This window comes from Microtus ochrogaster, chromosome 2 (genome assembly GCF_000317375.1).
Source record: "Microtus ochrogaster isolate Prairie Vole_2 chromosome 2, MicOch1.0, whole genome shotgun sequence".
In the NCBI taxonomy this organism is placed as follows: domain Eukaryota; kingdom Metazoa; phylum Chordata; class Mammalia; order Rodentia; family Cricetidae; genus Microtus; species Microtus ochrogaster.
Window position 1 is genome coordinate 54,988,996 of NC_022010.1, and position 17,743 is coordinate 55,006,738.

Consider the following 17,743-nt stretch of genomic DNA (forward strand, 5'->3'; position numbering starts at 1 on the left):
AAGATGTTTCCCTTAATTTTGCCTTTCTCCAGATACTGCGATAAAAACACTTCTGTTCTTGGCACACTGAGGGTCCGGTTGATGCAGGAATCCTATCTATCAGAAGCTCTGAACACACATCTCAGGGTCTGGCTGATGCGGGAATCCTACCTATCAGAAGCTCTGAACACACATCCCAGGATCTGGCTGATGCGGGAATCCTACCTATCAGAAGCACTGAACACTTCACACATCTCGGACACTGGCTGCTCAGCTTTCAGATCTGCTCACCCTGCCATTCCTGAATTGCATATGGTTGAAACTGTGTGATTTCTGCTCATATCTTTTGGTAAGTAAAATACAATATATTAAACATATGCCAGAAAGAAGCTGGTTTGCTCGCAAGTGTGGTGTGCACAGAAATGAGGACGGGTTCTAGAGCAGCCCTGGGGCAAATCTCAATTTCCATCCGGCTGGGTCCCTTTTCACCAGCAAGTGGGTGCTGAGGTTGTGGAATGCCCTGTTGCATTTTGTCTGACGACGAGGCTATTGTCTTGGGCTCTCGCTATGTTCCACCTAAATCCTTCTGAAGATTTAACCTCCCTTCAAAGGTTATTAAGGAAACTGAGGCACTGATGATGTTTACTTCACTACCAAACCTTCTTCCATTTCAAAAACTACGGCCAGGGAGCCTTGGTACCTTGGTCCGGATGATGTTTTTGTCGCTTTCAATGTCTGGCATGGTGTCGAAGTCACTCTCCTCCACGGAGCTGTCTGTGTCCGAGTGGCAGGGCTGCCCACCATCGGAGGAAGACATCTGTCTTCCAGGACTGGAACTCGACTCATCTGAAACAGAAAACTCTCTTAAGCCGAGAGCTGTCTGCGCAGTTCATTCCTCTGCAGAAAGCGCAGTGCTTGCTCCAGAAAATCCCGAGTTGGTCCCAACAGGACAGACCCCTCTGCTGCCTTCTCGAGTGGCCTCCATTCTCTCTTTCCTCCCATTTCAGATCTGAGTTGCCTATTTCTAGGGCTGACTATAAAGAACAGAATGGCATCTGCCCTGTAGATATCTGGATGCAGAAATGGCATTGTGCTTGTGGTTCATGTTTCATATTTTAAGGTATGAACACAGACAGATGTATGAGAACACCCAGACAGGGTTATAGATAGCTTCTATCATGCATGTGGGTTAACACATACATATCCAACTGCTGTACACTTTTCACAGACTGTTTACCCAGAGAAAGCCCCCACATGGCATTTCCATCATTGCGTAATGAAAACAACATTTTCAGGAGGGGCTCTTCTGTTCTCAGGAATGTTCTAGAGCAGATGGGATCTGTGCAGCTTGAGCACATGAGCTGAGCCTACCTTCCGCTTTATTCCTTCTGTTCAGATGGTTTAAAAACAACCCTGTTTTAACAGGACTAAAAATAAGCAGGCTGCACTGAGCCCACATGCTCAGAGTTCCAGAGCAACGGAGCAGTGCGACAGGGCCTCTGGGAGACTGTTTAAGGCACACCATTCGTCATGGCAGGGGCAGGCAGCCCAGGCACTGCTGCCTTCCAAGGTGGGTGTGGAGGGGTGGTCTGGTTCCCTTCAGTCTGCTTCATGACATCTGGGTTTGCCCAGTGAACAGCTGAGGGGCCCTGAGCAGACTCAGCGTGAACTTAGTCGAGGTGAAGGGCTGTTCGGCTCTAGCTATGCTGACTCGCAGCAACTGCTTTAGTCTGCTAACGCCACTGACACCTGAGAAGGAAGTGACCCGGTCAGTTGACAGTGGCTGGCTGTGACAAGTCTTTCAAGTCCTAGACTCAAGGGTAGAGGACTTTCTGTGCAGGCCTGAGGATCTGAGTTTGATTCAGATCCCACAGAGTAACAGGAGAGAAGTCAGAAAGGTCCTCTGGCCTCCACTCATGTGCACCCACACACACACAGGACACACGCACACACTACAGATGAACAAATAAGGGTTTCAGTGCCCAAGGGACTGGTGAGACGGCTCAGTGTGTAACAGGTGCTTGCTGCCACACCCACTGATCTGAGTTCAGTCTCTGGGGCCCACGTAGTAGAAGGACAGAATCAAACACTGCAAGTTGTCCTGTGATCCCCAATATGCACATGCTCCACCCCCAAAACAAAGAAATAAAAGTGTAATAAAAAAAAGTTAAGTCCTAAGGGAGCCTTGGACGTTGATGGCAACCACTGTAGTGAGTTCTGCTCAGGTGTAGCTAGCAGGTCCAAGAAACAGAACAATAGAACCCTAGAGGGCACTGGAAGGAACTTCTCAGGATATCCAGCCAGTACATCTTTTAGACGGAAGAGCAGTTTCATTAGTTTTGCACTAATCTCTGTAGAATAAGAACAGACTTCTACCCAAGGACTCATTGTAGGAAGTACCGATTGCCCCATAGTTGCTCCCTTCCGGCGTACTGGCAGTGATGGGATGTGATACAGCCATATTTCCTGCAGCAAGAAACAAAACAAAGAGAGAGAGAGAGAGAGGTTTATTCTCAGCTGCTGAAGTAAAACCACACAACTTGGAGTAGGCGAATCACTAAGCAGAAATCTTTAAGTTTGATTTTCTTCCCACTTTAATGCGGAAATCATCATTAGGGCTCACAGATCAGATACAGCCTGCCACCACTTTCTGTAAAAGAAGACTTGTTTTAAAACCTCTTAGTTTGTGGAGAAAATTCAAAAGAACTATAATAATATTTCATGGGATGTAAAACTTGCACAAAATTAAAATTTCAATGTTCCAGAACAGAGTTGGATCGAAACATAGCCAGCGTCATTTAGGTACAGATAGGCATTGTTTCTACGGTGACATGTTTGGGTAGTTACAGGTTAGATCATATGTCCCCAAATGTCTTACATGTGAACCACTTGACTCTACACACGACAAGTTCATTTGGCAGTGCAGCAGAGTTGTAGGAGCAAAGGACTGTGGGTCTAGAGCCACCGTGGCAAGTGCCAGAGAGAGAGAGCCACAGAAGTTTGGGTTTATTTATAGCATCCTAACTACAGATAAGAAGGACATCACAACACCCACTAGAGCCAAGAGTGATGAGCCCAGCAATTGAAAGCGTGGGAGAAGCCCGCGTTATTTCGAGGGCTATTAAGGAGGTCCATCTGCCACTAATGGGTTGCTGACAGATTAAAGCAGACCCTAACATTCTCAGTGAAGCCCAGGGCTCCTAGTAACAAGGAGAGCTGCCCCCTTTCTCCGAGAGTCCAGGGGTGCCTCAGGAGTCACCCCACCACGTGCAACAGGAAAGTACCTTCTGTCTGTTCTGTGACTACCAGAAAAAGCGTTACTCCTTACAGTTAATCTGTTTCTGAGACTTAGGAAAAATGGACTGAGAGCCGAGGCTACAAATTAGCAGCCATCCAGGCGGCTTCTCTGACCTAGTGCCACAGTATCTGCTGGAGCCAAACTCATCCCGGGAATCCGATTCATCCTCTCTCTCTCTCTCTCTCTCTCTCTCTCTCTCTCTCTCTCTCTCTCTCTCTCTGCCTCCCTCCCTCCTTTTCTCTTCTATTTCAATATGATTTGGGGACCTGGATCCAGGCCCTTTCATGTTTCATGCAGTCTCTCTACTACTCAGCTACGTCCCTGGGGAACTCAGCGGTGTCTTACGCTGTGTTAGGGAAGAACTTTCAGTGAATGTACCTAATATTCGGAAACATCTGTGACTTTACCGAAGACGTCATTCATCATCAGATAGAAGCAACAATGTGCCACACAAGTAAAAAAGATGCGAATGTTCTGAGCACTTCCTGGTCACCGTCAACTTTCTTCCTCCCACTTCCAGACTTTGCTCCACGGATGGTCTCTCAAAAAGTCATAGTTTTTGAGGTCAACTCGCCAGGCTTCATTACTTGCTTCTCACTTTTAAACTCATGGTGTTCCTATTGATTTCCTCCGCCGGAGAAAATAACTAAGTGCCAAATTAAAGATTTCCAGACAGGCGACAAATCTGCCAGCCTGGGAGATTCATTTTCCTTTCTCCCTTCAGTGAATGAGCTAAGGGCTACCTCAGCTGATCCGTGAGACTTGGAACTGATGCAGTGTTCTTGACAGGCCAGGGTGTTTCCAGGGCCTGCAGGATGTAGACTGTGACGTTCAGCAAGCATGCCCCCCGGCATTGTTTCTGGGCTTGATACATTTATTATTTAGAGAGCTCAGGTCTCTGCACTTCCTTGGGCTAACTTAAGAGTACACAGCATGACGTCAACATCGTGCATGCTTTACGCCCAAGTTCAAAGCTGAGAAGCAATTATCTTTAGACACATTGTATTGTACAGGGGACTTGCAAACCTCTATCACTGAACTATATTCCCAACCTATCTTCAGACTCTTGAATGTTAAGAATCAAATTTGGCTGTCTCCTTCTCGATAAGTCAGTTCTGGCTTCACTGTAACATAGAGTTTGGCTGCCGTTCCTGCTCCTCTTGACCACAAGCACTGCTATTACCAGAGCCACCACCACTCCTGGTGGCCTCAGTGCTGTGACAGATGCTGCCATGCCTCATACTGAAGAGAACGTATTGTATCAGACACTCTTGACTTTTCAACAGCCCTAGGAGGTAAGGGCTATTATTACCACCATTTTATTTTATTTTATTTATTATTATTATTTTTTTTTTTTTGGTTTTTCGAGACAGGGTTTCTCTGTGGCTTTGGAGCCTGTCCTGGAACTAGCTCTGTAGACCAGGCTGGTCTCGAACTCACAGAGATCCGCCTGCCTCTGCCTCCCGAGTGCTGGGATTAAAGGCGTGCGCCACCATCGCCCGGCTATTACCACCATTTTAAAGATGGTAAAATAGATGTGCTGAGAGATCAAGTAGCTTCCCTAGCCAGCCAGAAAATGGACAGGGAGCAGCTCGTTGGGCCACAGCTACTAAAATTCACCTTCTTTTTGCAAAATTTATTTTGTTGTATATACTTAAGAGGATAACCCATTTATATATCTCTGTGTGTGTGTGTGTGTGTGTGCATACATGCACACAGCAAAATAATGACCACATGTTGGCAAAGTGTCCAGCTTCCCAGTGAGGGGACAGCACAACATGAGAAGTCTCATGGGATTTCTTCCGCTTTGTCAACCTGCTTCTAGCATTTGCTCTGAGCCCAGCCCTCGGAGTGTTTCCTGTTGCTTTAAGCTTCTCACAGACAGTTGTCCTTACTGATGGGAGAGAAAGACATTTCCCCCCAAGGTTCTTCCCGTGAGTGTCTCCTGGTAGCACATGCCTCTCTGGCTCTCTCTCCTGACTGATCTCACCAGGCTCAGCTCCAGAAGCCTGAAGGTCATGGGACACTGGCGGTGTTGCCAGCTCTACTTGTAGCTTCTCAGTACACAAAGGCTACTTATCTCCTCCTGTTTCAAAGCCCTCTGTGGCAAGCATACCTGTTTTCTCTTCCTGAATGGATGAAAACACCTGTTTTCTTTGGGTGTCCTCAACCTGAGGTCCACGGCTGGAGCATGTAAATTGGTGATTCTCCAATTTTACCCCAAGACAATATCTGGCCATGTGTGACCAAGATACTTGTAGTTATCACAAGGAGGAAGTGTACTTTAATCCAACAGTGTATAGAACATCCCAAACAACAAAGAATTATGAATTCTTATAATGTCAATAATGTTGATGTTGAGAAAAATCATGGTCTGAGAGAGAGAGGACTTAGTAATAATTCTAAAACTACATTACTTGCCTGCCTTCTTTTGAGAGAAAGTCTCATGCATCCTGGGCTGGTCTTGAATTCACTATATACTTCAAAGGATGATCTGCAAGACTTCTGATCCCCCTCCTCCACCTAATAAGTGCTAGATTACAGGCATGCCCAACTCAACCAGTTTATACGGTGCTAGGGGCGTTAACCCAGGGCTTAGGGGAAGGTAGAGTGGTACTCTGCCACCTGAGCTACACCCCAACCATGCAACTATCTCTGTATAGTGACTTATTTATTTAACATTAAGGATACAGCTGGGCGGTGGTGGTGCACACCTTTAATCCCAGCATTGGGAAGGCAGAGGCAGGTGGATCTCTGTGAGTTCGAGGCCAGCCTGGTCTACAAGAGCTAGTTCCAGGACAGGCTCTAAAACCACGGAGAAACCCTGTCTCAAAAGAAAACAAACAAACAAACAATAAGGATATGATACATTCTATACCAAGAGATCACGAGAAGTTGGTGAGGTCTTCTGAGATTGACACAAAGAATGTGAGCCTTGACCCGTCTTCCCCATTATCCCTCAGAGTAAAGGAAAGAGTCCAGGGGCTGGAAGGGAAACAGATGCCCCTCAACCAAAGAATGGATAAGAAAAATGTGGTATATTTACACAATGGAGTACTACACAGCAGAAAAAATAACAACGTCTTAAATTTTGCAGGAAAATGGATGGAGCTAGAAAACAGTATTTTGAATGAGGTAACCCAGATACAGAATGACAATTATCACATGTACTCACTCATAAGTGGCTTTTAAACATAAAGCAAAGAAAACCAGCCTACAATTCATCATCCCAGAGAACCTAGACAACAATGAGAACCCTAAGAGAGACATACATAGATCTAATCTACATGAGAAGTAGAAAAAGACAAGATCTCCTGAGTAAACTGGGAATATGGGGATCTTGGGAGAGGGTTGAAGGGGAGGGGAGCAGAGAAAAATATAGATCTCAATGAAAATCAATAAAAAGTAAAGTATCACAGCCATGGACAAAGAAAAAGGAGGAGGAGGAGGAGAAGGAGGAAGAAGAGGAAGAGGAGGAGAAGAGAGCACTACACTCCATCTACCCTGGAAGCTCCCCTCCCTGGCTTTGCAGGCTGGGGATCCTCTGGAATAGAAGTACATCCTGCAGTGACCGCCATTGCTATGTGGATCCATGTGAGCAGATGGATACACCTTCATCTTTTCAGTCACTCGCTGCTGTTGTCATCTGCAGGGTGCTTCTGCTCAGTTGTCTGTACTGTGCCTGATTTCCAACAATGATCTGGTTCAGGCCTGAGCCTCACTGATGTCTGTTTCAATGTTTAAGGGACCCTTCTGAACATGAATTCTTTTAGTGATTATAGCAATCACAAAATTCTACATCATTTATACCTCGGAAGAAACAACAAACCCTTCCATTGAGAGGGCACTTAACGAACTCGAACCTACTGGGTTTAAGCCCAAATTCTATAGGGCCTAATTTATTTAATATATTTTACATTTATGTTTTGTATATTTTGCTATGATTAGCAAAACCTGGGGAGTACGGTAGAAAAGATGGGCTCCAGGCAGGTCGACTGAAACGTTTTCTAAACAACAGCGGAAGCAGAGCTTGGCCTTTGAGCACTCCAGGAGCAGGTGTCTTTTTCAGTCTTTTATATTGAATAGTTATTAAAACAAAGAGCCCTGGTGCAGGGAGGGGGCGCTGGAGAAACAGACTAGCTGTTTCTTAAAGAAGACAAAGGCAAACACCAAAAAGCCTTCCAGCCAAGGGATAAAATCCTGCTGGGTGGAGGCAGCAGCCAGTTGGTATCTTTCTAGGATTCTCTGGACGCATGCGAAAAGCATAGAACTAAATATTGACTACACCTGCCTTCAAATGAAGTCCATCCCATCTGCCATTTTCAATTCTCACTCCTTCTAAACAACCTAGGAGCTTACAGCGAGCTGGGTTTGTCAAATCCAGCACAGGTGAAGTCTTAAGTTTTAGTAAAAATATAGAACAATTAAAATCCTTTGTGGGAATTCTCAGAGTGGAAGGATGGGTTAGGTAGGTATTTCTGCTGGGTTCCTCAATTATTACATCTTTTATTGTGCTTGTTAGCCTCAAATATTTTGATTTTCTAGATGCTTAAACACACACACACACACACACACACACACACACACACACACACACACAAAGCTTTTTGAATCTCAAAGGGAAAGCACACTGCATGAGGGTTGACATAATACATTCTCACTGCTCTTCCCAAGTCAGCTTAGGGATGCAGCAAGCAGGTGTGAGCCGCCAGGCACGTCCTAGTGCAGAGACAATGTCTGAAAGAGGTGAGCGGTTGGCAAGGGCTCTGTGAATAATTGAAGGGCGTTCCGGGTACAGATTCTTTGTGTGGTCCCCAGGTCTCAATAGCTACCAACTGTAAAACTGTTTCTCACTAGCCCTGCCTTCTGTAGGATGAGAGGATACGAATCAAAGGGGGAGAGAGAAGAGAGACAAAACGTGCTCAAAAGGATGTGGCCGCCCCGTGCAACATCATCTGGGATCAGGAATTAACCAAGGAATGCTCTTACCGTCACTGGAACCAAAGCTCCCATCAATGGATTTCCTCTGAAACCTGAAAGCAAGCACAGATACAAATACATCTGTACATACGCCCATCCACATTCTCTAAGATTCAGCATTTTGCACTAGCTTCCTATACACTCCGTTGAAAATTTGTCTTCCAGGATTACTTAAAAATGGCCTTTGGAGAAATTACTGGCAGGACTTTAAAATGGCATAGCCACTTTGGGTGACAGTTTGGCAATTCCTCAGAGAGCCAAACAGACTGATCATATGACCCAGTGAGTCCATTCTCAGGCATGTACATTATTAAGATTCACTTATTTTCAGACATAAACTTGACATTACAACATGTGTCTTTCAAAGCACATACTTCAGCATGTTTTAATATATTCAAATAAGTGCACAGCTGTCACCACGATCTAATTTTAGAACATTTCATGCCCCCATCCAAAGTGCTGTCTGTTACACATAACTCTCCATTCTCCTCTGTTCCCTACTCCTTACTCATCTGCTTTCTGCCTTTGCAAATTTACTTCTTCTAGACAATTTATATAAATGAAATCATTGTACACATGAACTTTTTTGACTGGTTTCCTTGACACAGCATATTTTAAAGGTTAATCCATACTGTAACAGGTATTGGTGCTTCAATACATTTATGGTTGAGTAATATTCCAGTGTTTGTGTGTGTGTACTATATTTCATTTTTTTCCCCTCGATGAGTACTTCCTATTGTTTCTGTTTGCTGTGCAGTAAAACAACACTGCTATGACCACTATATTCATGTTTTTTCTATAGATACATCTTCATTTCTCCTGGTTATGTAAGTCGAGGAAGCCTGAGGCCACTCTGAGTTTTACTCTCCCTAACTGTTTTCCAAAAGGGCTGTAGAGAAAGCACCGTTTCACACTCCATAGCCAGGGCTAAGAATTCCTACTTTTTTTCTACAACTCTGCCAAGTCTCATCTTCTATTTAAAAATTTGTATTATGCCAAACCTTTGGAGTTGGACATGTCATTGCAGCTTTGATTTGCATTTCCCTGAGAGCTATTGATGAATGGCTGTTCACATGCTTGTTGGGCATCCATGCATCTTATCCAAAGTGTCTGTTTAAATCTTTCACCCATTTTTTTTTAACGATTTAATTTTTTAAACTTATGTGTGTGTTTGTCTGAGTGCAGGTATGTGCACATGAGTGCAATGTCCACGGAGGCCAGAAGAGGGCGCTAAATCCTCTGAATCTGGAGTCAACAGGTGGTTGTGAGCCCCCTGGACAAACTGATGCTGGGAATTAAACTTGGGTCCTTTGGAGGATCTGGAAGCCCTCTTAACCTCTGAGCTATCTCTTCAGCCCCTCAACCCATTTTTAAATGATCTCTTTCTATTGCTGAGTTATAAGAATTTTTAGTATTGTCTAGATATTAACCTCTTATTAGACTAGATTTACAATTTGCAATGTTTTTATCCCATATTGTGAACAACAGTATTACTTTATTGATATGATTGTTGAAGCATAAAGTGTTCCATTGCTTATAAAGTTCAATTTATACATTTTTATTGTACTTTTGGTGACTAAGAAAGAATTACCTAATCCAAGGCCATAATTTACACCCATATTTTCTCTTTAGAGTTCTATGGTTCTAGCTTTTAGGTTTTTGATCCAAATTTGAATTAACATCTGTGTATGGTATGAGGTAGGAGCCAGCATAACTATTTCTTTTTTCATGTGATGTAGCACCACGTGTTGGAAGAAACAGCTTTTCTCTACTGAACTGTTTTGTGGAACACTGACCATTAGGAAAGAGGTTATTCAGAGAGAGCTGGCATGAGAGCCCAATGGGCGGCAACACTTGCTGCTGAACCCAGAAACTTGAGCTTGGTCCCTCGGAAGCCATGTTGTGGAGGGAGAGAAACACCTCCATAACTCCCACAATTTATCCTCTGACACCCACACGTGTGATCTGTGCCCAGGCATGTGTGTACATGCAAGCACATGCATACCCTAAATACAAACATTTTCCCAGAAGAGTTTGTTCGTGGCCTCCCTCCTCTAGCCCACAGGCCTGTCAGCTGCAGAGTCTTGATTGTCAAGGCTTTGGAATGAGCTTTAATATCAGGAAGTGTCAAGTGCTCTAAATTTTGTTATTTTTATTCAAGATTTGGTTGTGTATTCTCTCTATATAGCAAAGGAAACAGTTAACCAAGCAAAGAGACTGCCTATAGAATGGGATAAAACCTTGGCCAGCTATTAGTACCTAAAATAAAAAAGGAGAACTATGCAAGGATCCAATCAGCCCAATAGATAAATGGGTTAATTAAATGAACAAATGAACAGGTAGTTCTCCAGAGTGGAGATACAAATGGCCAATGATAAAAAAAAAAAAAAAGCTCAGCCTTGTTACTAATGAGAGGAATACAAACCAAAACACATTGAGTTTTTATCTGACGAAGTCATCAAGAAAACAAGCTGGCTGGTGGTGGTGTATGACTTTAATCTCAGCACTTGGGAGGCAGAGACACACTGATCTCTGTGACTTTGAGGCCAGCCTGGTCTACAGAGGGAGTTTCAGGACAGTAGGGCTGCATAGAGAAACCCTGTCTTGAAAAAAAAAAAGAACAAAAGAGAAAAGAGTAACAACAAATACTGGAAAAGCTCTGAACAAGGGAAATCATTATACCCTGTGGGTGCTGAAATAAACTAGCCCCTCCACTGTGGCATCACCACAGAAGTGGTGTGGGACAAATGTCTATATTCTGCCAATTATATTTTAAATAATCGCTGATTGGCCAGTAGCCAGGCAGGAAGTATAGGCAGGACAACCAGACAGGAAGTAGAGGTGGGTCAATGAGAATAGCAGTATTCTGGAAAAAAGGAAGTTCCTTCTATCCAGACACAGAGGAAGGAAGAAAAGACTACCTCACTGAAAAAGGTATGTGGCTAACATAGATAAGAATAATGGTTTAATAAAAGTTATAAGAGTTAATAAGAAGCCTGAGCTAATGGGCCAATTAGTTTATAACTAATGTAGACCTCTGTGTGATTTTCTTTGGGACTTAACAATTGTAGGAACTGAGCAGTACAGAAAACCCTGACAACATGGAGGCTTCTCAAAAAACTGAACACCAATTGACCCGATGACCCACCCTTGCCATTCCAAGTCTGTATGTCCCAGAAACATCCTCACACCAATCTTTATTGCTGCACTGTTCAAAATAACTTAGCTACAGAGCCAACCTAGGTGTTGAACAACAGACAAATGGATAAAAAAAATTATGACATGTATACACAATGAAGAATGAAGTTATGTCATTTACAGGAAATGGATGCAATTGAAAATAATCATATTGAGTGAACTAAGCAACTCTCAGAAGGACAAATAGCCTATATTTTCTTTCACTTGTGGTTCCCAGACTTGAGTAGATACAGAAAGCAATACATGTATAAATGAAAAGCTCTTGGCTACACATGAAGATGTGTGTTTTAGGATGAATTTGCTAACTTCTGTTTTTAAAAAAACAAGTTGGTACTTGGTAGGGATCAGCCTGACTATTCCATCCAGAAGGATGCTGTGGGGAAGGTCTTTCTGAAAAAATTTATAATTTGTAATATAATATATTTGGAGTCATGAGCTTTACCCATGCTTGAATTAGTTCCCTGGAACATCCAGCGTTTTCACGAGAGGAGTTAAGTAATTTTCACAGCTAAGGCGAGGAAGCAAGTATCTAGTTAGTAATTTAAAATAGGTAGGAACTATGCTAGGCTGGCTGAGGTGGACGCATGCACACGGACTTTTAGTCTGGAAACTGGCTAGCCTCACGACTCCCTCATTGTCCAGTAGGTAAGGGGGGATACCTCTGAGCCTATAACCTGAGGATTGCACTTGTGTGCTCTCCCTGAGGTCCCACAATCCCAGGCTGGCCTGCTGGAGTATTGAGACCAAGTGCCACTGAGGCCATTCTAGGATTGACAGTTTCTTCCACCTGCCAGCAGATCACATTTTATGACCACATCCAGCTGAGATTCCTGAGCCCAACTGGGATGATACTAAGTCTCTGGATTGTATACTATGAAGACATGAATTGATGGTTTGTGAATTTTTTTTCTCAAAGAAGCCATTTTTCTAAATGTGTCATTTGGAGCTATCAATCAAAACAGAACCTGTGGTCTTCTGCAACTGCTGTATACTGTATATTTACAGTGACCACATGGCAGTGGGTAAAATAATCACTGATAAGGATAACTCCCAAGAACTGAGAGGTCGGACTTAAGAGAGTCTCGGGATGGGGGGGTGTGATAAAAACAAGAACACATATTCAGTGCTTGACGAAGCCTGCATGTTCACGGTAGGGCGATGACTAAATACAAGCTGAGACAGGAGGGAAGTGGGAAGGAGGGGTATTTGTGTGACACTTGGGAAAGTTCTTAGCTCCCCAAGACCTAGGGTTGTGTCTTTTACAAGTGTTTCTCTGGACTCATATTGTGGCTATAAATCCCATGTGTGTTAATAATAAAACACAAGGGCCCACCAAGCAACTGGCATTAGGCTGAGAGAGCTTCACAAAGTGGAGTGGAAAACTTTGTTTCATTCAGTTCAATGGCGGAAAAGTTCTATTAGCATTTTCCCTCAGTCTAGTCCCCTGTTTAGAATGCCAAATGGTTCTGTGTCTCTAGGTTTCTATTTCTGTTTGTCTATATCTGGAAAGAGTCTACGCTTGTGCACTTGACGGTAGTGAAGTCATCTGCTGTGAACTTTCAAGAGTCTGAGCACAACTTAGAGACTCTGCTCACTTCAGCTGCTGAACAACGGCTTTGGAGGTGGTGGCAAACCACGAGCCATTAGCTCCGATTTCATCTGTTTTGGTGTTGATGGCACATGTTATCTGGCTAAAGAGAAATGATTCTGTTTCCTTGACCTAAAACATAGGAAGGAAGCCTTGCTAAGAGGCAGAATACTGGCTCTTTACTGTGACGCTGGAACCGTCTAAGGCAAAACGGGAATGTTTTGGGCCCTCGTAAAATGATAGCCTTGCTGAGGTGTAGCCCTCCCTCTCTTTCTCCCTTCCTTTCTTCCTCCCTCCCTCCCTCCCTCCCTCCCTCCCTCCTTCCTTCTTGGAAAGAATCTCACCCAGTATCTCAGACTGACCTGGAATTCTCAATTGTCTTGCCTCTGCCTGGTTTTAGTGCTCTCTCTCTCTCTCTCTCTCTCTCTCTCTCTCTCTCTCTCTCTCCCTCCCTCCTTTCCTTTCCTAAATGAATACCATGTACTCATCTGCATATATGTTAATTTATAGTATGTGATCATCTACATGTATATTAAATTTCTAGCATGTACTCATCTATATGTATATTAAATTTTCTGTGTCATTTGAAAGTCATTTGAAGTTGTTATAGATTTTACCCTCAATATTTCTGTAAAGTGGGGAAAATATCAAATTCTTTCAATTCTGGGTATTGAGTCTAGGGCTTTGTGTGTATTAGCAAGCATTCTGCCACTGAGTTATACCCCAGCCCACTGCTTCCTCTAGGTTTAGAGGCAGGGTCTCCGCAAATCATCCAGGCTGGTCTTGAATCCCTCTATAGCTCCAGCTGACCTTGAATTCACGATTTTCCTCCTTCATACCCAGAGTAGCTGGGATTACAGGCTCTTTACTGTTTGTCTCTAATTTCACCTGGCCTACCACTATCCCTTATGGCATACTTTTTCATTTGGTGCCAGGCCTATTAACTCCTCTGAGCACATCCTTTTCCATCCCCTTCGCTCCTTTTACCACAGGTTTTGTGCCTAACGTTTCCACTTGATGAGATTCAAAATCTACACGGGTAGGAAGCTGCAGGGAGTAAGCTGTGTCCGTCTCAGAGTGGTGTCACACCTGGGGGCGCACGTTGCTGACCTTCTCCTTGATAGCATTTATGTTGATTGATAGGTCAGTGTGTTTTATTTCCCCACTAAGTTAAGTACTTATTAATTTTTCCCACATGGCTTAGCAACTTAGGAAGGTACACAAACACCCTGTTCCTCGTCTGACTCTCCACCTCAATCTAGCACTCACTGGTGACTTTGCTCTCCTCTCTCAGTGTTGGGGGTCGCAGCTGAGGTTTGAAATGTGCCAGGCAACTGGTCTACCATGGAGTCATAGCCATAGACTGTTCTGTCTTTTTAACTTTTCATTTGGAGGCAGGGTCTCACTAAGTTGCTCGGGCTAATAAGACTCACTCTGTAGCTCAGGTAGCTCTTGGACTTTGAATCATCTTCCTCAGCCTCCTGAGTAGCTGAGAGGCCAGGCCGTGCCACCAGACCTGGACCTATAGACGAGCCTTAACCTGAGCTAGTCTTAGCTGTGACGTTTGCAAAGGATTTTCCAACCCCAGCACTTCCTGTGTTCACCAGTCAGCTCTTGGTCTGCTATAGGGGAGATCCATTCATTTTTAGCATTGGTATTTGCTGGCAATGCCTTTCTCTGATGGACAGCTGTTGTTCTAGATTAGTTGAATTCACTGGATATATATTTGTGGTTTTTATTTCTTCCTAAATTTCCATTTTTTTTCAAATGACTTATAATGCATAAATTCTTGATTATTTTGGTGCTTAAATCCACCCAGTATTGGTTGGCGGTGGACCTGTATTTATTTAGGTTTTCAGCTGTGTTGCTGCTTCCCTAGTGTGTACAGTCCAGGACCTGCACACACTAGGGAAGCACTTAGCACGAAAGTCCCATTCCCGGCCCTTGGTTTTCTGAGAAAGGGTCTCCATGCTGTAGCTAAGGCTGGCCTTGAACTCTCTGTGTAGTTAGTGTAGACTCTACACTTCCCAGTCTCCTCCTCTCCCTCCTGAGTGTTGGGGTGCGAGGCATGCTCCCAGGCAGGGCGTGGGAGGTTGGAGGCAGTGTCTCAACCCAAAGGTTTTCTGAGAGTATAGAAGAGAGCTGTTTACGGTTTTGGCTACAGAGATTGCTGTGTCAAGAGCTCTTCTCACAGCTGGTGTGCGCCTTGCCTTGTGTGCGCATAGCTCCTTCTGCCTTTCTATTTTCTTTCTTTCCATGCTTAAATCATTTGTTTATTGTAAGCTTCCTGCCATCCTTTTGTAGTTGTTTCTCAGAAACCATAACAAAAACAGAATCCTCAAAGCTCAGTCCAGCTGAGAGCGGCAAAGAGTGTTATAACATTTTATTTATTCGCTTATGTTTTTTAACCAGGGGCTTCAAATTCTTCAATAGGGGAATGTCTTTGATCAAACTGCAACATAGTTACCTCTTCCTTTTCTACTGAAGGAACGTTTTCCTGGGAAATTGGTGCACCTGGTAATATGTACCAAAGCACATCACTCCTGCTATGGATTGTACCTTGAGGTTTATTTAGGCTTTAAACTTCCCCTCTACAGAAGGCTAAAGTCTGTTTCTGGACTCTATGAGGGGAAAGTTGATCATTTCCTACAGTCTGTGCGATCTACAGCGAATATTCTCAGGCATAAAAATAATCTAGTTGCTTTATTGTTATGGCTTCATAGTGAAAACTCTACCAGCATGCTATGTGGAACATTGACGTCAGATCTGCCAGTGAGCCCGTTATTATCTCATTTCACAGACAAAAAAAAAAAAAAAACAAAACAAAACAAAACAAAAAACAAAACAAAAAAACCCCAAAATAAACAAAACAACAGCAACAACAACAACAACAAAAAACCCTTAAGTACGGGTACAAGAGGACAGGCAGCTTGTTAGTGGCCAGTCAATGTGTTCCCAAGCCCGTGCTCTAAGCATCACCCGGAGAGACCAAGGAGATGAAGACACCATGGACCTACCTGACATGATGAAATAACACAGCGAGCAGGTATCCCAAGTAGAAACCCAAGAAGATGAAAACACTGAAGAGACTGGATTTCACATACACAGATCCTAGGGAGAAGGAAACAGCTTCAGCCAGCTTGCCCGTGGGAATAGGACTGTATTGGGAACAGCACAGCTTAAAGAATCAGCCACCATCACATCCATTCTTAAGTCCCAATAGATTTTCACTGAAGCGGCAAAAGTAAGGGAGGCCACCCCATGGTATCCACAAGCAGCTTCATAGTGATGGCTGTCCTTGGAAGCAGGGGTGGGGTGGGGCGGGATAGGAGTGGGGGTGAGGGGAGATAGTATACAACTCTAGAATTGAGTTTCCTCTTTCCTCTCCTTTTTCCCTCATTTCCTTTATTTCCCCTTCTCTCCCTCTCATTTCCCTTCCCCCCTCCCTCTCTCTATCACACCCTCCTCACCCCCACTCTTTCTATGCCGAAGGGCCTCATACAAGTTAGGCAAGCTCTCTGCCGCCAAGCCACACCCCTAGCCTGCCTCTTCCTCTTCAGAAAGATCTACTTTTATCTCTAAGTTAAATAGGCTTTAGTATTCTTAGGATGGCTCTGCTCAAGTGGAAGATTAATATCTAGTTACATGATAGATCTCCTAACACAAGAATCTCTCCACCATACCCCAGAGCCAAAACCAACCTTCGATAGATGGGACAATGGTCACTTTCAGGTTCTTTGATCGTTGTAGATTCCAGGTCTGATTTTCATTTTCTGGTAAAAACAACAACAACAACAACAACAACAACAACAACAACAACAAAAAACCCAGATAAACAAACAACAACAACAACATAAAAACAAGGCCGCAACAAGGCACAAAGCACAGCAGATCGGATATTAGTCTCTCACCCTCCACCCAGAATGGTTGTGATAAACAACATCCAGAATCTGCTCTGACCTCTGAACAAGAGCTGAGCAAAAGCCAACATCTGACACCTCCGGGCTCCCTCGGGCTAAGTAAGACTCTCAGATTGGCCCTTGCTTGGGTACATTTTAGGAGCACCCACTGACACAAACGAAAGGCCACAGCAGCCTTCCTTCTCCATTGGAAAAGACGTGACCTTTCTCCTGATGTCCACAGACATGTCAAGAAAAATGTGCCCCGAACAGACAGCTATATCCCCTTTAGCTTTCATTTTTCCTAGCCAGTGAAAATCTGTTGTTATTTTTTTTTTTTTAAACATAGTCATCAAAGGCCCTAGAGGTTATCAAGGAACATTAGACACTGGCAAGCCTATAGAACCACAATTAAGAGAAAAGCACACACAAGCAGAAATGCCACCTGACACCAAGGGAGCCTCTGTGTTGGTGACATATGGCCCTTTGGCAGAAGGTCTGTGTTCTCCATTAATGGTCTATTCTCTCTGGGCAACACAGCTATTTGCGTATACACTGGAGCTTATGTAACCCCCAGTTACAGGGTAAGTCATCACATTGGCTATCTTTCTGTCTTGTTAGGTACAATTTTGGCAACTGGGATGGCAAAGTCTAGACTTTCCCTATATATTCTTGTGGAAGGGCTGACTGCTGATCCATATGAGTGTTTCCACGTTAGGAAATGGGATTTTATTAATGTTTCTATTGCATCCATTCTCTTTCTCGTGTGTGTGTGTGTGTGTGTGTGTGTGTGTGTGTGTG

At 43.8% G+C, this 17,743-nt stretch overlaps 1 protein-coding gene across 1 annotated transcript in view; it reads right to left on the reverse strand.

Moving 5' to 3' along the window:
* Sidt1 (SID1 transmembrane family member 1) overlaps window positions 1-17,743 on the reverse strand; it is an 89,873-nt gene that overhangs the window by 25,230 nt on the left and 46,900 nt on the right. The window contains exons 8-12 of the mRNA XM_013351839.2: window positions 16,745-16,816; window positions 16,061-16,154; window positions 8,267-8,310; window positions 2,380-2,445; window positions 680-825 (exon numbers count right to left, since the gene is read on the reverse strand). Of these exons, the coding sequence (XP_013207293.1) occupies window positions 680-825; window positions 2,380-2,445; window positions 8,267-8,310; window positions 16,061-16,154; window positions 16,745-16,816 (422 nt within the window). The remainder of the gene's footprint in view (window positions 1-679; window positions 826-2,379; window positions 2,446-8,266; window positions 8,311-16,060; window positions 16,155-16,744; window positions 16,817-17,743) is intronic.